This window comes from Nestor notabilis, unplaced genomic scaffold (genome assembly GCF_000696875.1).
Source record: "Nestor notabilis isolate BGI_N333 unplaced genomic scaffold, ASM69687v1 scaffold27862, whole genome shotgun sequence".
Taxonomy (NCBI): domain Eukaryota; kingdom Metazoa; phylum Chordata; class Aves; order Psittaciformes; family Psittacidae; genus Nestor; species Nestor notabilis.
Genome location: NW_009917551.1, coordinates 39295 through 63851, shown reverse-complemented (window position 1 = coordinate 63851; position 24557 = coordinate 39295). Strand labels below are relative to the sequence as shown.

The window sequence follows — 24557 nt, the reverse complement described above, 5'->3', positions numbered from 1 at the left end:
TGGGCCTGACCTCACTTCAATCTCAGTAACTGATCTGAAAGAAACCCTAAGTCATGGGAAATAATACTCAACTAATTGAGTAAAAAGAATATGATTTTCAAAAGTAACAGACATGACAAAAGGTAGCTCATAAAAGACTGCAGGACCACACCACATCACTGTAGACAGAACTATCTTTTTAAGATAACAGGAAGTACTATTTGAAATATAACACTTCTATGAACTGTTCAACTATTCCACATTCTTCACCTTACCATTTTGTATTCTTTCCAGCTTTTTTGAAAATCCAGGCTCCCATCTTCTCGGTGCTGTATAACTGTCCACCCTCCTCCAGCAATTTCCATATTGCAAAAGACCTATGCAGTAATTAAAATAAAATAAAAAAAAATTAAAAAACCCCAGAACCTGCATGGGAATTCTCTCATCTTGGGCAGAGGAGGGGGGAGGAGGAGGAATTATTTGTGATTAACAGAACTAAGGAAGCCTGTTTTCCTGTGGATTCATGTCCTATGCTCTTGATGGTATCTTCAATCACTAGGTTACAACCAGAGCTCTCCTTGTGTTCAGTGTAATTCTCCCAATGTTTACTTTCAGCACATTACTCGAGAACATCTCCCCATCATCCCCCTCTGCATCCTCAGCTTTCCTCTTCACATTCCCTTCATGCTCCTTGTCTATTTTCTCTGTAGTACCCCTGAAACTGCTCCCTTCCTCTTAACAAACTGTTTCAGTGATAATAATGTTTTCTATTTAATAGAGTGTTGTTCTGTCTAAGAAAGAATCTTTGGGAATTCTTACAGAAAATACACATTCAGGAAGTCCAAAATATACCACAGATGATATTATTTTGTTTTGCTTTGTATTATAACGATAATCAAAATGGATATTTAATTTTGATTCATTTTCATTCTACTTATGTCATCCTTTCAAAAATATAGAGAATAAATTATAAATAAGTCAAAATATTGCTTATCAATTCACTTTTCTTGGAATATGGCAAGTGGTAGCATTCATTTTTGTTCCTATTTTTGTATGACACCTGATTTTAAGATCTATTTCTCAGTGTTAGTTGTTCAAGCAATTTTTCCTGATTTTCATTCCCATGCACTCATCAGTGCCATATTGGCACTGCAACTATCCTAAATTTCATTTGCCTGTGCTGTTGAAATGTTATATCCCTCTTTGTAAGTAAGACAGCAATATGTAAGAAGGGTGAAGAGTTATCACCCACCAGCTTAGCTTTTGGCATTCACATTAAGAGTCAATCCATTCAGCACTGCTCGGTAATTGAAAGCTTTAAGTTGCTTTGCCAAATTGAAAGTTTCTATTCAGTTAAATAAAAATTCATCCCTCAGTTGACTAAGAACCATATTCTACCCTCAGGCAAAGCAATTCCAAATCTTTCCTACTCATAACCATTGACATATTAATCCTGCGCAAGTGCTTTTGTTTTAATTTGCTGCAGGCATGCTGAGTGAAGTTCCCATGTAGGTATAGGAAGGAAACAGAATACCGAACAGTGCAAACATGTGAACTTGATCAAGGGTAACCACAAGAAAACCCACAATTTGCTAGACAAACATTTTGGCCCTATTCCTCCTTCAGGAAAGACACTGTGAGTCAAAACATTTATCTACAGGATTTAATTTCTTTAGTCTGATTTACAGTGAGAATTTCTAAATGATGGATTTACTTTCCTTATAAGTCGTTTCAAGCTCCCATGACTCCACTGCCAATTTTTAAAGCATTAAATCCTCAATTGTATTAAGACTAGTCATTTTAAAGACATGCACAAACAAATGATGGGGTTTTCATACTAAAATATAATAAAATACCTATAAAAAGACTTTGTTGTTTTCTGAATATTATAGCAAATTTAAAGAGAAAACTGCACAATGAAAGAAAGATTTATCACCAGTGTATTATTCACAAGCCATCACTGTGTGGTCTGGCACTTTCCACGGTGGTAGACGCAAACACCTGCCATATTAACAAGAGTGCCAAGCTGATTATAGATGATCACTGTGGGTAGTTCTAGCCAGCAAATGTCCTGGACTGGCTTCTGTCCCAGACAAGGTCAGGGCACTCAGCCATTAAACACCTTTTAATATGTTCTGATATTTTACCCTCTACCAGAAAAGAAAAGGATGAAGAAAAATGACTGAATTTTTATTCGTCTCTAGATTCTGAGTTTATCGTCAATAAAATAACCTGATATAGATTTAAAGAGCACCTAAAGCATTGCACTCTTGCCCTTCCTTAAACGCAAGCGGAAAAATACTTGAGCTCCTAAAAGGCAAGTATGGGATTATTTATACATGTTTTAGATTTATCACAAGTTTACATTTTTGGTATGGAGAAACAAGCTCAAGACCAGCCATTTGGCATTCAGGGAATGTGTCTCTGCTATGCAGAAGTCTGAAGTTAACCATGTCAGGATGACAGTTTCCACAGTATATGAGACTAGCACACATTTAATGGGTTAAAACTCTGGAAGATATACTCAGAGAGACCATCAACAACAATTTGGTAGGATGTCCACAGGCAGGAAGTAGAGAAGGAGTGAAGCTGCATGCATGGCAACGATGGAATTGCTTTTGCAGAGCCCAAAAAACCCAGATATATAGATCCTGACAGCAATCATAATGTTACATTTTCAGTGCAGTACACCCAGAAGTTTTTAGAAGTCATGCTTGTCAGGGCATTAGAGGAGACAGTAGGAGAGTTAAATACATTGATCCAAGGAAAGATATGGAGGAAAGATCCAAGGAAGATATGTGTGCTCAGACCAGACCCACTGCCCTGCTTTAGATCCTGAAGGTGACACTGTACCTTCAGCTCCAAAAAACCTCTCTCCCACTGCTCCTCTGCTCATTTCAGCCTGGTAGCTGAAACTGGGTCTGCAGGGGACTGAGAGGACTCTTCTTGTCTTTGTTCCCACTATGGCATAGGGACAATTATTTGCCAACACCATCAGACATTGCACACGCATACATCAAAGTAAGCCAATTAATTAGCTTAATAAGCCTATATTTTTCTCTTCCCATCTCAAAATATGGAATATTATTAAGATCCTTTTAAGCACAAATGAATCACTAATTTTTGATGCAGGGCTGGAAGACTAATAAACTAAACTAATGAACTGCCAAAGCTAGGAACATGAAAGAAAAAATGCAATCTAAATTTGTATGCATAATCTAAAATGAGGTATATAAATGGTATGGAGCTGGAATCACAGAGGATAATTTTCTACGAATATATGAAGGTAAAATCAGAAAAAAAAAAAAAATCCAGAACTGACAGCAACGTATGTATATATGACAAAGAGATATTTTCTGTTGGATGTCGGCATTCTAGTAACTAACTCTCAGGAAATGTAAAATGAAAGGTATATTTTTGTGACCTGAAGTATAAAGTTACTATAAATGAGACAGTTGCCAGTGGTTGTTTTACAGAAGATAACAATATGTTAGGCGTCTGGATTGTGCAATGCATTATGGTAATCCAGATGATAACTAAGATGGCTTTAAACAAGCTGGTGTGTCTGCATGAAGTACCTATCAGGATATTAGCTTGGGTCTCAGATCAATGTGTCAGCATGGTGCTACCTCTGGGCTAATTAGTCCTGACACAGTGCTGCATTCATATGATTTTGAAGCTACCTCAGCAGAAGTTGGTTCAGCTATCTCTGCACAACACTAACTTGCAGACTGTTAATATGACCTTAATGTCTAAAAACCCATCTGTTAAAGCAATCACATTCCTCACTTGGCTAACATGAACACGACTGGGATCAGCTCTTGCTGTGTTATCACTGGTGCAAGAAAGAAACAGGGGCAGAAATGCCCTCAACACACACACACTCTCTACCACATTTTCTTGCTGAAACAGGAAGCCTCCAGGAAAAAATAAGGCAATGGTATCAGCTGAGTTGTGCTGCCTGTATTATTTGATAACAGTGTCTGCAAACAGGGATAGAGCAGAAACACAGGGTGGCTTCCATAATGTCACAGTCCTTACATTACTGGTGAAGTGGGTTAAGGTAAATATACCAGAAGCATCAGTGCCACAGTGAGTTCAGATAGCCATTGTTTTTCATTGCAACCCAGCATTTGGGAACGGTTTATGAGTTTAATAAAGCTAAGAAAAACCACTGCCAGCTTGCAGAGGCAATTTGGGCTTGGAAGTTTCATCTCTGTTTTGAATGGAACAGATTCTACAGAACTGCTTTTATTGTTCTTGTCCTGTTCCGTAATGCTTAAATAAGTGTCTGTATTTTATGTCTTGTCAATTATTCTTCCATTCACATTTACCAGAGCTATGTTGATCTTTGCCCATAGCACTCTCCCATCCCAATTCTACTCATAATGAACACTAATTCCTTAGTAAACTATAACACTTGACATTTATAGGCTTCCAAAGGCCTCTAGTAAAACCAAATTTAGTTTAGAAATAAGTTTCACATGTTTTAGTATCATCATAAAATGACTACAGACAATAACATTGGTAATATTTGTTATTGTCTTTTTATGTTTGCAGTATCACCTTTTATTCAGTAAGAATAAAATCACCACATAGATGTGGTTACCTTTCTCCTGTTCAGCCCACTTTCTGGATACCACTATATTTTCTTCTCCCAGATAATCAGCTCTTGTCATTTTGGAGGGCTGGTCCTAATTGTGCCCCATTAGAAGAACTGCCAGCATTCCTCCACGTACAAGTTAGGCTTAGGCTACTTTCTCATGTTCTTAGCTTCAGGTACCTTGACAACCAAAGCCTTCCAAAAAAGCAGTCTCATTTACAGGGTGATGTTTCATTTTTATCAAAAAACCCACCCAGATTTTTTTGTTTGTTTTTTTGAGAATGACAGGATTATACATGCTTCATCATTTCAAACAGTGCTAATATTCAGCATGTTGTGTTCTTTACAGCCAAAACCACTCTCCCCTGCTCCCTACAAGAGAAACAGCATTTTTTAAAATCTTTATCTTTAAAAACTGTTCATTCTGTTATTTCCTTCCCTGTGCTACCAGATAATCCCTCACATCATTTTTCTCATTATAGCACTTTATAATTCTCTTCTAAACTTTATTGTAGATTTATTTGCAGCCATAGTCTGATTCAAGTGAACCTGCCAAGTGGGAGGAAGTGAGTCAGTTACTGACTGTATGTTGGAACTTAGGAAGGATTCTCTGTCAGTAAGAAAGGAGAATGTCTAGAATAACAGTTTATCATTTTCTTCACTCTAACGTATTTTTTTCAAGATCAAATATAGCCCAGGTTATTTATACCAGTAAAATATTTTGCAGAATGAGAACTTCAATAAAGGCTCCAAATGCTCCTTTAAGGACAAGCAACATTGTATTAACAACTAAGAAAATAAACCAAGTATTTACCTTTTTAGGATCTGACACATTGTTAATGTAAATAGTGTAGACCCCACTTTTGTTGAAACCAGATTGGTATACATCTGCACAGTCTCTGAAGGGCTTTTCTTCTTCCTTTTTTGCATTTTTTAGTAAAACTGCAAAACAAAAAAAAACACGTAATAAGTTACAATAACAATCTTAAGCATTTCTGTATCAAGGAAGTCCACTTTTGCACACTGTATTCCTTTTAAACATACACACTAACAACTGTACTGTAGTCGTTACAGAGTGCGTTTGGTAAATTTTATTAAAGAACTGGTACAAAACTTGCAGGCAGATGGCACAGTAGTCACCAGCAGAAATTAAGTCATGATGTAAATAGATAAGCAGAGCATCCTGCCTACATAGAGAGGTGAACAAAGCACATTCCTTCTGTGTGCAAAGGTCTGTGCCTCTGACTCAAGCTGTACCTGGGAGGTTGCCAAAGAATGCCCCAGAGATGGCACATGGAGGTGGAAAATTTTTTCGGTTTTGCTATCTGACATAGATGCTCACCTAAGGCAGCAATGTAGAACCATGGAAAGAGAGAGCTTGTGCCCTCCTTCATGAGGTACTGCCTTTTGAGCAGCCTACAGACTTGGAGCAAGAGACCTGTTTGCTTGTTTTATTTATTTCTTTTTCAGAAAATTATTTAATTATTTTCACATCTATATTCATAAAAGTTCCTAGATACAATCAGTGGAAAAAAGAAGAAAAATCAGGGCTACTGAAGTCAGCTGTTTAGAGCCATAACTTATTTAATTTGGTTTTGGCCCAGAACAGGAAAACAATTAATGTTAGAACACCAGTGAAGACCTTGATACTGTATATTGCAGAAAGACCACATGTATGAAGCTGGGTTGAGAAATCAGGAAGGTAAGATGTTTGAGGATCTCAGTCTTGAAGAACCAAGAGATTCCCTGTAGAAGGAGTAACATCTGAATACGTTCCTTCACTTTCACAAGCAAAAGTAGTGTGACCCCACACGGTACTGAAGGATATGACTTCATTCCAACAACACATACTTTAAGCACATCAGTATTCCCATGGAAATCCATCAGTCTACTCAGATTCTTAAAGTTAAACATGTCCTTAAGTGCTGTGCAGGGCCCTGGCCAGCACTTCATTAATCCCTACAATAAGGAAACAATTATTAAAGTTCTCCAGACACACTCATCGTCTGGTGACAGACACATCTTTCTCATTTTTGGCTTGAAAGTGTGAGTTATAGGTACAAAAGGGACTATGACTTACCCACTTTCAATGAAGTAGCCTGTGACGCAAATCTTGTGCTTAATGACAATGGTGTGCAAAAAACCAACAGCCTTGCATAACATGTGGGACTATCTGGGCCATAAGATTGTATGCAATAATGCCAAGGTTTTGCAGATTAATATGTTATCTCCCCTTTGAACATGGCAAAGCAGTATTTTAGGGTGGCAAATTTCTGCCAACTGGCAGATCAACTGGCATTAATACCATTTCACAGATGGGGAAACTGAGGAAAATGAAGGTTAATAGTTTTACCTTGATGATTTTGTAAAAAGGTGAAAACAGAAAAATAGTGAGAAAACAAATTCTGAACTGTAAGACTAACCTGGTCTCTAGGTTGGAATTTTAGAGATATAATATTCTTTTTTCCCTCTTATGTGTTTTATTTTGTTCTTTTAAAATCTGATTTTAACTAAAAAAACAAAACAAAACAAAACAACCCTTTACACTTTCCTTTCCATGTATTTCCTGCATATTATTATTTTTATCCAACACCATAAATAAAAATCAAACCTGGTTGACATATTTGCATACAAACTTCAATTGGAAAATCCATGGCTCTGAAAATTGGACATCTTTGGAAAAGGTAGTGCTAGCAATGCGGTAGATGACGCTCTTTCCATGAGGTGGCAGGGAATGAGGTCCTCAGCAAAGTAAATACCCATTAACAGTACACTCACAAAGGTGCCATTTTATGGATAAGACAGAACTGAGGCCTTCAGGATTTGTGTTAATTAAAGACTTCATAGTACTTTTCTGTAAGCAGATGGTGTTAATATCAGTGGCCAGAGTCCAACTTGAATAATTACTTGGGGCTGGAGCCAAAGCCTAGAGGAGTTAAAGCAAAGCTTCTTATTGATTTCAGGGGGCTATATATTAGATCCATTCTTCCTGGCCAGAATTTCTCTAATGCTGTTGTTTCAACTGCAGACATCAGTATCTCCTGTCTAAAAATATATATTTAGTTGTGCAAAGGCAGAATGTTCATTTCCTTGAGTCTTAAAGTACTTATTATTTAATATCTATATGTAGAGAGATTATCTTACCTCTATTTAACTGCTACACACACATTGAAAACCACTTGGAAATAACTACTTAACAGTCAATCAAGGAAATTTGAATTTGGTTCCTTTTTAACTGAAAGTTAGACAAAAAAAAAAAGAAAGAATGTCTATATTCTAAAGTTCATACTATTTAAATTTTAAGCAAGATAAGATTTTAATTTCAGAGTCATTAGAATTAGATTTGAAAATAATTTGTCTAACGGGATGGATCTCTAGGAAGCATACTTAAAAATATTTTTTTTCTCATGTTTAAAGACCAGAAAAAAACCACAATTAAACTGCTGTTGCTATGAGATGAATGTGACAAGGACAGATGGATGCTCATAGATATGCGTCGTTCCTTCCAGCCTTCCACTCAGTATCGGACAGCTGAAATACCTGAGATCACAGACAGCAGATGTGTAAGTTTGCTACAGACTAAGCAACCAATACCCTTCTTTCACAGCAGTGGGTTTTATTCAGTGAACCCCTGCAGCCAAGAGAAGACAGATTTCCTTGGGTGGCTCTCATCCCTCTCTTGGGAGCTGGTGCTCCCAGCTGGAAGAAAAGCTCAGCTCCTTATGAAGGAGCTGAACTAGTACAGGTTGCAGCGTGGTATATTAAGCATAACCAGTAGAAAGTTTAGTTTTTCTTAATACATCAGACCGTACCTTGCAAGAACAACCCAAAGGTATCAGAAAATTAATACTCAGGAATGTTACTGGTAATGTTCTTTTAGGGCAAAATATGTTTTTTCTAAGGTTTCGTATTGTTTTTATAACTTAATATTCCATACAATTTCCAAACCACCTCTGCCTACTATAGTTCCAGACTGTTTTTTCTATAACATTACATAGACCTTGAATCCTTTATACATTAAGTGAAGTTCCTGAATGATGCTTTGGCTCACATACGGTAGGTGTGTAAATTAAAAAAAAAATAAAATAAAATAACAAGGCTTAAAAAAGCAGTTCTAAAACAAAATATGTAGCCATTACATTTCTTTGTTCAGCTTCAAGATCTTAACTGACTTTACACAGATTTCTAATGTTAGTTATGCTGTTTTCAAATACAATGCTTATGCCAAAATTTTATGTACATGAAGAAAAAAATAAGTCCATGTCAAGAAAAAAAAATTATCGTTTTTTAAACCTCATACTTAGCCAAAATTTGGACCCCTGGAGGTATTTTCAATTGCTTTTCTGGATGAATAAACTGGTGGTGAAGTCATGCTCCTTTGAAGCAATCATGCCTGTGTGGAAAATCCTGCTTTTCTGAACAGGAGAATTAACAAGAAAAAAAATTAAGCTCTTTCACTGACCTTCCAAAAGTTTTCTAGTTAATTTTTAGCCCAATAACTTTCCCCTTGGGCTATGATACCTGTGTTTCGCTACTTTATGAATTATTTCTTTCAGTTATCAGTCTTTCAGCTGTTTCTTTTCCTCAATGCCCTATACAAGTCTGCCCAGCTGTTCTGCTACTCATACTAACAGGGTATTAACCTTCAGCACAAAGCCAGTGTGGGAATCTGAGGTTGTAGCCTCTTCAGATTTCTTAGAAAGGGTTACTGTCACTTGCAAATAAGAGAGTTCAAAGATTTTTCAGCCTGGAAAAGAGAAGGCTGCGTGGAGACCTCATAGCAGCCTTTCAGTATCTGAAGGAGGCCTATAAGGATGCCGGGGAGGGACTCTTCATTAGGGACTGTAGTGATAGGACAAGGGTTAACATGTTCAAACTTAAAAAAGGGAAGTTTAGATTAGATATAAAGACGAAGTTCTTTACAGTGAGGGTGGTGAGGCACTGGAATGCGTTGCCCAAGGAAACTGTGAATGTTCCATCCATTGTAGTGTTCAAGCCCATGTTGGACAGAGCCTTGGATGACATGGTTTAATGCCAATGGCAGGGGAGTTGGAACTAGATGATCTTAAGGTCCTTTCCAAACCTAACTATTCTATGATTCTATGTAGGGCTTTTTCCCAAAAGAACAACCAGGGAAATCCCTTAACTGATTGTTAATTGTGTATACCTTTGCGTATGGTAAGACTATTTTTCTGCTATCAGTTATGAAAATAAGTCAATAGTAAATGAGCTTAGTAGTTCCTAAGAGCTACCACAAATGGAGGATATCTGCTTTCCTGCCTGGGTCTAAAGAAATACAAACTGGTTACTAAGAAAGTTGGGGCTGTTCAGCCTGGAAAGAGAAGGCTGCGTGGAGACCTTATAGCAGCCTTCCAATATCTGAAGGGGCCTACAAGGATGCTGGGGAGGGACTCTTCATTAGGGACTCTAGTGGTAGGACAAGGGGTAATGGCTTTAAACTTAAACAGGGGAACTTTAGGTTGGATAGAAGGAAGAAGTTCTTCACAGTGAGGGTGGTTAGGCATTGGAATGGGTTGCCCAAGGAAGTTGTGAATGCTCCAACCCTGGAGGTGTTCAAGGCCAGGCTGGACAGAGCCCTGGGCGACATAGTTTAGTGTGTGGTGTTCCTGCTCATGGCAGAGGGGTTGGAACTAGGTGATCTTAAGGTCCTTTCCAACCCTAGCTATTCTATGATTCTATGATTCTATTTAGTAATCTAGACTTCTGCCCTTTGTAATATGAAATGTAAAACATACAATATCTGTTTTTCTCCTAGTTGTATGAAAATTATCTAATCTCATCTTTACTAGAAAAAAATACTTAAAAATAATAAACTTGATTTTTAAATTGAGACTTTCTGATTACTTTTGAGAAAATGAAGTTGGTTATTTCATTGCTTTTCAAGTCCCCATCAAATACTGGGTGAAGGAATAGTGCAGTTTGTAAGAAAGAAAGAATGTTAAACTGAAGTTCATTATGTTGACTGAATCAATAAAATCACATTCATATTTACTAAATTGTTTAAGATCTGTACTGTCATATTTGTGAAATCAGTTGAGGCTGAGTTAATCACAAGAGTCTCATGTCCTTCAGCGATATTGCCAGCAAATAAAAGGCAGCTGTTGGGTGTTTTGTTTTCATGATAGTGAGTTATTTGGACAGATATGCAGAGATTTCTGTAGCGTCTTAGGGAATTATTATGTTTTTTTTGTTTTAATGTTTTATTTACATCATTATGATTTTCTTATAGGAATTAATAATCACTATACATACCAAAAGACACTTATAAAAATATCTTCATGGTTTTGAAGCCAGAAAGGAAAAGTCTGTCTCCATATTGACAAATATAATTGACCTAAATTTTAGCTGTTCTGCCAAAAGCATCTGAGGTGAAAATTTCTGTCCCCAGATGAGCAACTTCAAAAAATCAGAAACGAGAAGGTTGTAAGTGGATGGGTTTTACCTACAGCTGTAGCATTCCAGGACAGGGTCATTCGAGGACCACCAAATGGCACTTTCTATCTAAATCCAGACTGCAAATAAATTTTGCCTTGATCTTGTCAGGGTTCCAGATGCATTGTGAGGAATCCTACATTTCTACAGGAGACACTATCTCTGACCTCTTTCCCAGCCATTTGGGTGCAGCTGCTGTGCACCACCACAGTTCCGGTTATGATGACAAATATAGCTTGGCTCACAAAGAATCAAGTGAAGAACAGTTTACTAATGTTATCAAAAGGATGTCAGTCAAATATTCCCAGTGAAGAGGCCTGGAACATGGCCCACACTTCTATATATGTTCCCAGTCTTAGCAGCAGGAACCAAGAACAGATCTGACAGAGAAAGGGTGAAGATTATTTTTGCTTTGAGAAGGAAAAATAAGCAAAGAGTTACAGCCACTCAGGTTTTGCTGACTTATGGCCAGAGGTATAATCTGTTGTTTCAGTGGCCTAGTCTTGCATATACCATCCTTTACTTGAGAACAAACATTAAACTGCAACCTAATAGCTGTCAGTGACATCCAACTATTCTGTGCAACAAGACAACCCCGTGACAACACCGTTGTGCTGCAAATGTTACACAAACCACAGGGAATGGTACAAACCTGGAGGCTGACTTCAAGTCAGATATGGTTTCCAGATAACCATAGTGCTGCCTACAGAGTAAAATGATACCAATGCAAGAGCACATTTGTGTCCCTGTCAAAAAGGACATGAAAAGTGCATTTTCTGGATTCTGTTTTTTTCCGGTACCTAATACATACTATGTGTTTTCACTCTCCAAAAAGTATTTCTGGATTATTAAAGCCACTACCATCACACAATACAGCCAATGTGAAAAAGAATCAGAAAATTATAATCTATTGAGACGTATGAAATTAAAAAATATTGAATATTAATTGTTACTGGTAAAACATTAGGAACTTTTTATGCATCTAGCTAGTTAAGTAGAAGTTTTAAATGTGAACTTACATGTACTTAGTATCCAATTCTAAATTATTATAAAGACAAACTACCAACACATGATTCAAAACTTTCTGTCTGCTTTGTCTCCTCCTGTATTAATACTGTGTTTTATTTTTATCTACAAGAAGTCTGAATGTCAGTGTAAAAAAAGGGGTGGAGAGAGGTGGGTGCCTTGGAGTCCAGCAGTCTTCTAAGATAAGTCGTTGCTTGTGCATGCTTGTGTACTCACATTTGTTTATCAAGGGGTTAGGGAAAGTTTATGACTGGAGTTTGGACATATATTTTCCTTCCAGAAAAATATACATTCACCAACATAATTTTAAAAGTAATATTTCTTTTTGAGATTGCTCTGATTCTGACAAAAAAGAGCTGGCCAAAGGCAAAATGAAAAAAAAAACAAAAATAAAAGTTTATTTTGACATACTGAAATAAAATATTTTTATTCTGGGAACTATTGTTCCATAATCAAGTACATAGATTGTAAATTTGAGGATTCTAATTATAAAAGTATATTGTCAAGGCTCCCATTAATCCCCAGTAAATTTATGAGAATGGCTATTCCAGGTTATGGTGCTACTTCAGACTCTCCAATGTCTCATTTCCAGCATCAGAGGCCTTAGGAGTCATGGGACTTCCTCACCAGACTTGATCTTTTAATCTTCTCTGCTCTTCTGTTTTCTTCTTTGCTTGTGCCCTCACAGTTACCTATTTTCTCCCTATTTTCTTTTGCCTTTAGGCCTTTCCCACTCCAGGAGGAACCTAAGGTTTTGCAAGATCTGGGCTAACACCTGGCCCAAAAAGGAGTCTTCAGTAGGAACAGATGTCCAAGGCAGATGACTGGAGAACAACGTAAGAGCAAGCAAGCATATCCAGGAATTTACAGCATAGGCGCTTCCTCTGCCAGATATAATATCTGTATATTTAATAGCCTCTGAAAAAAAATTCTTCTATGAATTTCTCCAGTTGCTTTTTTGAAGCCACATGAATTTTAATCATTGTGTCCCATACCAAGGAACTCTCTACGCATACTGTGTGAAGGACAGTCTCCCATTGTTAAACTTTTAACAAGTATATTTCAGCTGGTGAACCTTCATTCTTAGCTGAAAGTGTCAATAATTCTGCATCTATGCTCTACAAGCATCCTACAATTTCTGCTGCATTCTCCTTTTATTACCTTTTACACTGCCTGAAGTATCACAGACGTGCTTAATGAATGCTACTTCACATATTCGATCATCTGTGTAGTTTCTTCCTTTTGTTTTTTTGGTTTTTTATTTTGTTTTGAGGGTTGTTTGTTTTTTATTTTGATGTGTGCTCCAATAATTTACACAGTATTTGAGCACATCGTGAGTTATACTGTGGTATATTTTTTTTCTGATTTCCATTCTGTTTCTTTGTAATAATTTACAAAAAACTATTTTCATTTTGACCACTAATGGGCAAGTATCACCTCCTGCATCTTTCATTCAGGATTTCCTTGGGAGCTTAGCTTGAACTTACATGGGTATTTTAGAAGGTGGAAAAAATAGAACTCTAAAATTCCTTCCTCATGCTCACTTACCTGCTGAATTACTAGAAGGGAAAATGACAGCCTTCGTTTAAGTGTTCAGAGTGTATGACAGCACAAGTAAATAGGTGTATCCTTATATGCACACACATTTTTACTGTCTAAGGGAGCACTTAGACATAACCCAAAACCCAGTGCAATGGCAGAGTGTCACTTAAAGCAGCAGTGCTGTTCTTCCCATTTCTGTTGGTTGTAGACTGCCTCATAGCCACAGGATGAGTCTACTAATAAGAGGTGTGGCAGAAAGTGTTTTGAGTCCAGGGAAGGGAGGAATAAGGTGGGGGAGGGGGCAGGCTTGGAGGTTTTGTTTCCTTTCTTTGTTGTCTTGTTGCTGTTTGTTTCTTCGTTTGTTACACAGGTTTATTATTCCACTGGAGCAGCTCAATGATTGGATTCATCCTGTGACCCTACAGTCACTAGACTGGATGGAGAAGGGCAAGGATATTGTTTCCAGGGAGCAAAAGCAAAAACAGCCCCTTTGCCAGCAACCTCCTGCCATTCATTGCTATGTGCATATCACTGAGTGCACGTGAGAGGCCCAAAGGGATGTGCAATCCCGCATAACTACCCAGACATACTGAAATGCAGTTACTAAGGCTACGATGATTCTACCAGCCTAGGAACTAGTCCAGTCTCAGATTCATTAGGAACACCACGGTTCATTACATATGGAACTTCAGATCCATAATTTTAAGGTGGGAAGGAGGAAAAAAAGGTGTAGCCAATTAAATGCCTCACATCAACATTGAAAAAAATGTTTTAGCAGCTAACGGAATATTACTCTTCCCTCCCACACACCCTCTAAGAGTCTGAAGTAAGAAAGGCAAACAATCGCACAGCAAAAGCACTCAAGCTGTCTAACTACTTATCAAATAAATCATTTAAAGCAGAATTTCCCTCCTGTAGTGCTGCAGGAATTGACTCGGTCTTGGAAAACGTTAACGTAGTGAGCTTTCATCCTCTCCAGGGCATAATTATTTACTACCCAATAAATTATCAACAGTTATCAAGGTTTTTTTCTGATAAATCCAGCCTTAGTGACTGGCAACAACAATAATACTTCAATTCACTGTGCATTTGAAAGACATCACTTAGGAATACCATAAAGTGGTCCTCATTAGTGAGCTAAAATAGAATGCCTTATGGCCCATTTACAAAGAGATAAAAATACTTAATTATCCAGCTGCAATATAGTTCCTTAAGAGTTTCTGCTTGAGACAGCAATTTTGAATAACCAGCCATTCAATGAGATGAGAACTAAAGAAGTCTTTAACAAACTGCTACAAGAGAGATTAAGCCACTGGCTTTGTTCAATATTTCTAGTGTCCATATTCCTTTAATTGATTTATATCTCTCCACACAGGCACCCTAATGTGCATTTAGTGTTTCCAGCTGAAGAATGGTATGCATACAAAGAAATTTTTCACTAACAAGTCATTTGGGTGACACCGACAGTGTTGTTAGTTGGTTTATATACACTGATATTCCCTGAGTATCTTTAGTGTGACTGAATAATACCATTTTCCAGAAAGCAGAGTGAAGAGGGATTTGGCACTGACATATGCTGTAGGAATGAGGGTGGGTAATTGATTTTAGTATTAACAATCAAGAACTTAAATGTAAATATATGCACTTAAAATATTCATTTTTCATCACTAACAAATATTAAGCTCCTGCTGTGATTATCAGCAAGTTAATAAGGATAAAATACGGGAATCACCAATTCTGTTTTTAATAATTTAAATATTTTTCCACTGACATAAATTTCAGATGCTGAACATTAAAATTGACTTATTTCAGTACAGAATCTCTATTTAACTACAGCCTGTCTTGATCCTACTTAATACAATTTGCAGCATTTTATTACAGAGCATAACTTGTAAATTAAGGTATTCTTGCCTGAGCAAGGTATGAAAATATTTTTAGATAGAAATCATGATGACTTGGAATTAGTATTTTTCATTCATTAATTAGTTATTTAAAAAGACCTGCAAGAATATAAAATTAATCTGTGTCAATGTAGAAACTGATCAAATAAATAGTATATCACTAATATCTAATAACTAATATCACCCTTTAACAGATAATATGGAGAAAAAAGGCATTTGCAGATGCAATTCACCTCATCCTAAGATAACACACTTTAGAAAAGTGCCTTTGTTGACTCTAAAGAAGTCCAGACTAGGACTTTACATCTATACTGTAAATTTTAGGTGGGTCAAATAAGGCTGATCCCCAAAAGATCTTATGTGAGCTTTCTGGGCATCTCTGAAGATGCATATCAATACAGAAAGTCCCCAAGGGAAACAGGATATTTATAGCATCTGAAAAGAATAAAACAAGAAAAATAAAGTTGATGTTGACGTGCATGCTTAATGGAACTTCTACACAACTGTACAAAGAGAACCTGGCCTCTGACTGAAGCCCTCTAGCACTCACTTTCCACCTCAGTGAGTCCATGTGCTCAATTACTTTCAGCTACAGTAAGGGTAAGGGGACCCCTCTTCTCTTCCATGACACTAAATACAAGATTAAGATTAATTTTTTCCCCAACTTTCAAAATATAAATAAAGGCAGATTAAAATGTGAAAGGCAACTTTATAACAGTGAGCTTTACGAATTGTGGGTGGACATTTTCTGACAGTGATCTTCTGACCTTTTTTTAAACTGAGGGTTTTTCTGTTATTGTTGTCCTAAAAAAAGTGAAACAGCTTGCTCATAAAATCTCTAAAGCAGGAGGAACTAGAGAAAAGCTGAGAAAGTGGATGTTTTCTGTATTCTTGAACACACATATTGTAAAGCTTAGCTGAAGCTGTTAGCTTTGATATCTCTGGGGGTCATAGTAGGACTTCATGACAGAGTAAAATGTCTGTTGCCTCATTCATGCATTTTTTTCTTGTAACCATGTTTCAAGCACCCTCGATCCACCTGAGACCTACAGCTTGCAGACAAAGTTGGTCAGAAACTTCTATGCATCTAGCAAAAATCCAATTTTGTTTGCTTCAGAAGTAAAATAATCAAGTGACTGATATGTCAGATTATAGGTTTCCTCCTTAGTAGTTATGTCTCATCATGTTGAAATAAACCTTAGCAATATGTCAAGGATGAGGTACAAAGAGGAGGCAAGTGCTTTAGGAATGAAAAGATATTGTTAGGGAAATTATACCAGACAAAATATACTGTCACCTCAAAATGTATCTCAGATGAGTACCAATACTACTCTTTCTGTGCACAGAAGAAAAGTGACCAAGAACTGTATTACACAACCTCATTCTTCCACACTGCTATCTAAAATCTATTAGATTTAAATTTCCTCATTACTGTATTGCAGTATATGGTTGAATCAATATAATATATAAAACTTCTCTTGCTGATCTCAGTCCAAATAGTAAGATTTAAAATTATCTTTCAGAACACCTGAATCTCTTGATCTATCCTGGGATTCCCACTGGGATATTTTTTTTTTTTTTAAATACTAGCTTGTATTATGTAAGGTGTCTTTGAAGTCTTTCTAATGAAGCAGGCCAGGATCACTGCTGGGGTAATTCTGCTTATGCCAGTGGAGTTTCCCCTGTGCCTATAACCTCCAGGTCATTTCTTTGAAGTTCTCGTTCTATTCTCATGATCTTCACTTCAGCATAAATTTTGACATCATAACAACTGTGGTCTAAAGCAGTGGAACAGACTACTTACTGTTCAATGTTTTGAATACATTAATTTCTGCACCTTTTTAAAACATGAATTCCACTCAAAGTTTTGTCCATTTTTTTTTCCCACATTATTTTCTAAAATATGAAAACTACCCATAAAACAGGAGATTTGTACCTCTTTAGAAGTGCCAGACCCACTAACCATGCTATTTATTTCATTAACTCAATAGGTACTTCTGGGGAGGTAAATTCCTGGCATACATGTGTATTATTTTGAGAATTAAGTTTAGCTTGTTGTCAGCATTCAAGAGGAAGCTAATACTTCATTTCTCTCTTACTAGCAGGTCACAAAACCAGACATTACTGACAAAACTTTCTCTACTGATCCATTAGTCCTCTGAAGTATATAAATTTAACAAAAACATTTTAACAAGGTATATTATTGTGCAGTCTGACAGACAACATATGTAACAGGAAAAGGAAAAGTTTATGGTTAAATATACTTTCCCATTTAATTTTTACATCCCCCTATCCTGTAGGTAGGAGTACTTGAGCAGCTATCCAAACTTACACAAGTCAATCTCAACACAGTATACACTCTAGATATATTGTCTTATACTGGAATAAAAAGATAATGTATTTGAAAATATATGTGACTTTTCAATTGGCACCTTTTGTGACATTGGGCTTGAAACATAATTTCGCATTGGACTGATACAATTTCTGAATTACTTTGTTTGAACTTGTATGCACTTTGTTCATTATAATATTATCTGCTGCTTAACATAATTTGTAGTACCTTGCTTGGGGGGGTTGTGTTGTTTTGGTTTTTTCGTTTGTTTTGTTTTGGGTTTTTTTTTGTTTGGTTCATTGGTTTGAGGGTTTTAAGTGATGTTTGTGACATTTTACTTAGCTGTACATATCCTTTTCATAAGTAATTTTTCTAATGTGGAAACTTTGAAAGTCTGTCACTAAACTATTTACTGTGTTACAGATTTATTGTTTGACAATGACAGGCAGCAATGTGCTAAAATGTCTTATCCGTCATTAGAAAAATAATACACAAAGTATGAAGAATGAACAGTTTAAAGAAAACAGTATTTACAAAATCTTTGATGACCTTTGCAAAGACTGATGTGATCTGTATCCAACTACAAGTTGTTGTGCTACAAGTGAAGGACTTCTAGTCATGGAGATAGTCATGTAATACCTCTTTGGTGATTAATTAAGCCTTCACCTCAATGTTTCTATTTCTCCATCTTTTGTTGGAGAAAAGTAAAACTTTCAGGCATTTCTATACATTTGAATTTGGAGTTTACTTAATCTTTACAAAACAACTTTACATTTTCACCATACTGAACAGTCATTTCATTTGGAAAGCTAGTGTCTGAAAGTGCTGCTTTTTTAGAAATTATATTGTAGAAATTTTTTGGCAGCCACTTTGCTGCCTAAAAAATACATAAGACATTGTGACAGATCTATTAAACCATAGACACAGGCCAAAATGTGAGTCCCCATGGTGTCCTGCATGTGCTGGACTCTTTGTAGGTTTTCTGACCAATTGAAGTGTCTATTTTAAGGATTACGAGCAACTGAAATCCTAGAATCACTCACACTGGGATAGAGGTGGGTGGTATTTTGGAAACCAAACTTACAAACAATTCCAACTTTTACAGGTGGCCCCCATCCCAATGCTGGTCTGCACCAAAACTGACACCAAAAGTGGGATCTGGATTTTATATTTAGGTCCACCTATATTTTAGAAAAATATCCTTTGTGTGGCTTCTACTTTTTTTTCTCTCTTCTTCATTTGCCTTTATATCCTTCAGAAATTCTCCGAAAGTTTATCTAGCCATGGTAGAAGTCCTGAAAAAGATTTCTTAGGGTTGTCATCCAGTGCTGGGAACTATGTTAACTAAGCTTCTCAGAGTGTAAAACTAAACAAAAGCATTTTCTGTTTAGTCCAGTGCTTCTGCACTGTTCAGATATATTATTCACAGGCTGTTAACAGGCAAACTTCTCAAAGTTTCCCAAATTATCTAAATTAATCTAAAAATATATCTTCTGATACAATTAAGTCATTACTGGAGGAAATTTATCTCATGTTCTGTAATCAAAAAGCAATAGTTACAACCAGGTTGGTGTAAAATGAAGCTGGTTAGCTGTATTATTATTATTTTATAAAAAATAAGTTAAAAAATAGTAATTTCTGCTTCAAAAATTGGAAAATCCTGAATTTATGACTTATGCAACATAATTTCCTGCCTCTTCTCTTGGGGAGGTTTTTTTAGATTTCTTGATATAGGTAATAAGTTTTAATATATCATAGAATCATAGAATGGTTTGGGTTGGAAAGGACCTTAAAGATCATCTAGTTCCATTCTCACCTGTCATTAGCAGGGACACCTTCCACTAGACCAGGTTGCTCAAAGCCCCGTTCAACCTGGCCTTGAACACTGCCAGAGATGGGGCAGCCACAACTTTTCTGAGCAACCTGTCCCAGTGCCTCAGCACCCTCATAGTGAAGAATTGTTTCTTAATATCTAATTCAAATCTCCCCTCTGTAAGCTTAAAGCCATTCCCCCTTGTCCTGTCACTACATGCCCTTGTAAAAGGTTTTTCTCCAGATATCTTGTAGTTCCCCTTCAAGTATTGGAAGACTGTAATAATATTCCACCCCCGAGCATGAAAATTATGTTGCAGAAATAAATTTTTAATTTATAGTTGAAAATCCAACAAGGTACTTAAAACCATTCTCAAAATACCACAGGATTTAGACGTACTTTGCAATTCCTCTCAACTCTTGTGTTTACCCTTAGGAATTTACTCATCTTTAACAATCTAGCTTTCTAGACTTGATGCCCTGCTTAGATTATGCTTCCTTTCGAAGATGAATGGCCCTAGTTAAAAGTCTGACATTTTTAGGGGACCTATCCTTTGCTAGCTCTTCAGATTTCTAATAATTCAAAAATCTTTATCACACCCAATGATATCTAGCAACCTTTACTTAATCAAACACTATCTTTTATCAATGCAAAATACATCTCAGTGTTAGACTGTTCCTTTTCTCCCTGCCATTAGTTATTTTGCATGCTTCCATGGCAGCATCCTGCATACCTTCTTTCCCAGCTAGTAATCCTGTATATTACAACTCTCTCTCGTCATATGGAAATTATTCAAGGTCTCTAATTATTTCCATTGTCCTTTTCTGGATCATTTCTATTTCTGCTACATCCTTTATGAAAGTAGATGTCTGAGATTTACCAAAGTATGAGGCAGAAGGAGTCTCACTGATTTATGTATCACATTTTGTTATTCTCTATCTCCCAATAAATACCAGTTCTCACAGCATATTTTATGTTTGGAACATTAGTCCACACATAAAGACTTGTGTAAGACTATCTAAAATTAATGTTTTTGGGCAAATGTAAAGTAGTTCCAAGGTACTTCCCAGCATGCATACTTTTACATCTTCAGCATATATTTGCACAGACTGAAGCTGATTAATTTTTGGTACAACCAGATGCTTTAATATTGTGCCTTCATTGGAGTCGTCTTGTGCTCCAGGATAATATTATTATTTTAACATAAGCTGTCTGGCTCCTTTTTCACAGAAAATAAGTGGAAACGTTTCTGCAATTATTTCTCTTCAAATAAAAATACCCAAGGAAAACTCTGAACATGATAATACACAAAAGGTAATGTGGTCCAAAGTAAAGAGTTTGAGTTAGACTACTAAAATTATATTTAGGCGTTTGATTTTGCTGAACATCTTCTCTTGCTTCCATGGTTCCTCAGTAAAATTTTGCTGAAAATTCTGGTTTTCAGGTACCTGAATTCATACCCAGGAGCCCAATTTGAGACATCTACTTCTGTATCCTCACTTGAAGCTTTTAAAAGAAGCAGCTGAGGATACGAAGTTTAGGAAAAATGTTAGTTTGTTTCATTTTTTTTCTTTGACTCAAATTCAAAACTGCCATAAAATCTTTCTAACCTTAAAAAGAACTTGCAGTGTTTCTCTGTATGAGAATAATATATCTTTCATTTTGATATTAATTTTAAAGTACTCCTGAGCTCTATTAGAACACTCTGAACACAGCTTTGCCAGGTTTCTTTGCCAAAAGACTGTAAAACATAATAAAGGATTTGCATTGCATCACAATGTTTCTCTATTGATATGAGAACAGCCTACTATGAAGGATGTTATTTAATTCAAAATGCTGGGCAACTATAACAGAATAAGCAGAAGGGAACATTTAGAATGAACATGATGGGAGAAAAATGTTTTTTAAAAGAAAGTGTTCTATTAACACAGGCCCAAGCTTGCAACAGTTCCAAAGAAAGAGATATAATCCTTGTCACTGGAGAAGTTTAGATTTAAGCCACACAAGTTGCATGGGAATATATAGTATAGAGCAAACCCACACTGCCTTGAGCTGAATAGCTTGAATGATCTAATACGTCTTCTGCCTTTTAAACAGAGTATTGAATAACGACACAGGTGACGAGGTTTTGACTGGGGGGACAGGGTTGTTGTTTGAGGACTTTGTTTGGGTTTTGTTTTGTTTTGGGGTTTTTTATTGGTGGGGTTTTTTTTTCTTTTTTCTTTTTTAGATAATTTATGGCACTTAGAGCTCTAGAATTACAATAAGCAAATACATTGGGCTTTTCGCACTGCTGGTGCTTAACCTTGCATACACCTCTTTCATCCACGCTTCCACACTCACTGAACGACTAGCACAAATCACACATCTACAGTTTCTCTCTAGGTTCCTTTCTCAGAAGGGTTTTGATGACTTTTTCCCAGATGGATATTATTTTATTTCCCTAACTTTCTTTCTCTCAGTATTTTTAACCCTCTGCATGCTATACCAGGCACAGATGTTAATCCCCTTTTAGTTATTTTTAACATATGCTTTTTCTCTCATAGTCTCCCTTACATTTCTTCTTCCCTCTCTTCTGTATGACTTTGCCTTGTTTTTGTGGTTACTGATTTGTTCTTTCCAGTGTCCCATTTCCATCCTTTACAGTGGCCTCCATTCATCCATTTCCCTTGACCAGTTCTGAAGAAAGGAATTTCTTTCCAGAGACATTCTACATTGTTTTTAGCATTTGAAAATTTCTATCCTACCTGAATTTATTTCTCAGTCTCTGTAAGAAAACTGTTTACTAAGAAAGGCAGAGTTGAGAATTGTACTAGCATCTTTGTTAACTTCTTTTTCAAAGGATGTTATTTTTATCTTTTGTGTTTGTAGTGTTCTTAATGCACCGAGAAACAAAGTCCAGCAAGGCAGAAGGAAGAAAAATGATCCCTTGTTATAAATAAAATCTCATTCAAGTGAAGAGATTAATCTTTCAGATGTCCACAGCACCATAAGTGCCTACATTCATGTTCATCAACATTATAACCTCTATACATAGGTATAAAGTTCAGGGTTACTTTCCTTTGTTTAGTACCATGTTCTCTCCACTGGTGGTAAAAGGAAGTCTAGAGTAAATTAGATATAGGCATCTGTAAACATCCAAGGTTGGTTGGATTACTCCCAGCAGAAGGAGATGCTCAGAGGAACAAATCAGTATTGCTAATGTGAAGTCAATGGAATTATGGCCTACAACAGCTATGGCCAAGGCTTAACAACTCAAAGATGTTAAATTAAAAAAAAAAAAAAAGATAAATATTGCTGATAGTACAAGGGCCAGCCTTAGCATTGTCCAAACCTTATTTGATTTGTGGGTTCTCATCAGCTATTTTGTTCTCAATTGAATTGTCTTTTTGTTCTTGGAACAAGCTCATTAAGCTTTGCTTTTCCAAAAATTCAGGACTTACTTCAGAAGAAATTTGCTAGAACTTCTAATGTTTTATAATGCTTTTTTCTTACCTCCTTCTTTAGAACAAAGGGTGATCAAAGTGTGAACTGTATCCATCAGTTCAAGCTGCTGTTTCTGCAGGACACTGTTATTGCTTGTTGCCTTGTTTAACTGCTTCTCTAGCTCCTGGATTATGTAGCTTTGTCGTGTGACCAAGCTCTGTAGGTTCTCTTTTTCTTCCTTCAAAGTGTCCAGCTCCTCTTTATGTCTTTCTTCCATTTCTAAAATTCTGTGCTCAAGTAAACTAAAATGTAATAAAACAATTAGATATTATTTCATTACAATATATTTATTAATACAAAAAACAAAACTTTTTTCTTTTTCACCATAGAGTTCAGTAATTAAAACATTTATTCTAAAAATGCCACATCCACTAATTCAGCCCACTGAGTTAATGAGCTAAATTAGATTTTCTCTATCAAGTAGCCAAATATAACTGATCTCTGAGGTTTCATGTCTAGTTGTTACACCCATCCAAGTACACGAGCATAGGGCCAATAATACTTTCATATGTACAAATTCAGGCAGAAAAGCCTAAGGTAGGCAAAGGAAAGAGAAGAGCAAAGCATTGAAGAGGACATCATTGGTAGTATGGGTGGGCTGATATAATAAGAGGCAGAAATCAAGGGTAAACTAAGGAAAACTTTGTGAAGGGCTTTGCCACTGAATGGAAGATAAGCATTAAGAGCTATGGAGTACCATCAAGAGAAACGGAACCCAAAACAAAAGTACCATTTGATGTGGTCTGTAATGTTAGGAAAGGAATTGTGTGACAAATGAGTGGTATCTGTTTCACATTATGAATAGTAATGTTTCCACAAAAGATAAATCAGAAGCTTGCATTTTAAGATAGGTTTAATGTCTTTTCCATTGTCCTGGGGTCAGGACCATGACATTCTTGTATCCACATACATATTTCTTTACTCCCTTCCCCCCACCTCCCCACTTTTTCCTGTTCCACAAAAGGCTCCTCAAAAACAAAACTGTTGGGTGTCATACTATGCAAGCTGCTTACATCAACTTTTATAAATAATTTTACACACATGTGGAAACACTTTCTCCTGATGAATATTCTTTTTCTAGTATGCTCTCTGTCCTGAGTCAGAAGAGTACAATTTACAAAGATCAAAGGCATATCAGATTATATCTAGAAGAATAGAGGAGCTGTACAGAAAGGATATTTAATATCTGTCAACAGTGAAGAAGAATTTTTTTCAGGACAGTGCTTTGATGCTGTGGTGAGAGTTTAGCAGAAATAATTTATTAATATTAGATAAAGAAACTAATTCAATCTCTTTGCTACTTTCTATTCAGTAATTCTACACTATGCACCAAGAGGTGTTTCTCATGCCCATAAACCAACTGGTGGTTACAAACTTGCCAACAAACTGCTTCCTGTGTAAGTCAGTCTTTGGTTTTATTTA

At 36.4% G+C, this 24557-nt stretch overlaps 1 protein-coding gene across 1 annotated transcript in view; it reads right to left on the bottom strand.

The window, feature by feature from the left end:
• Positions 1-254: 254 nt before the first annotated feature.
• Positions 255-24557, bottom strand: part of LOC104401637 (angiopoietin-1-like) — a gene marked incomplete at both ends in the record, with an annotated part of 34123 nt that continues 9820 nt past the window's right edge. Inside the window, 3 exons of the mRNA XM_010009289.1 lie at positions 255-356; positions 5397-5524; positions 23145-23377. Of these exons, the coding sequence (XP_010007591.1) occupies positions 255-356; positions 5397-5524; positions 23145-23377 (463 nt within the window). The remainder of the gene's footprint in view (positions 357-5396; positions 5525-23144; positions 23378-24557) is intronic.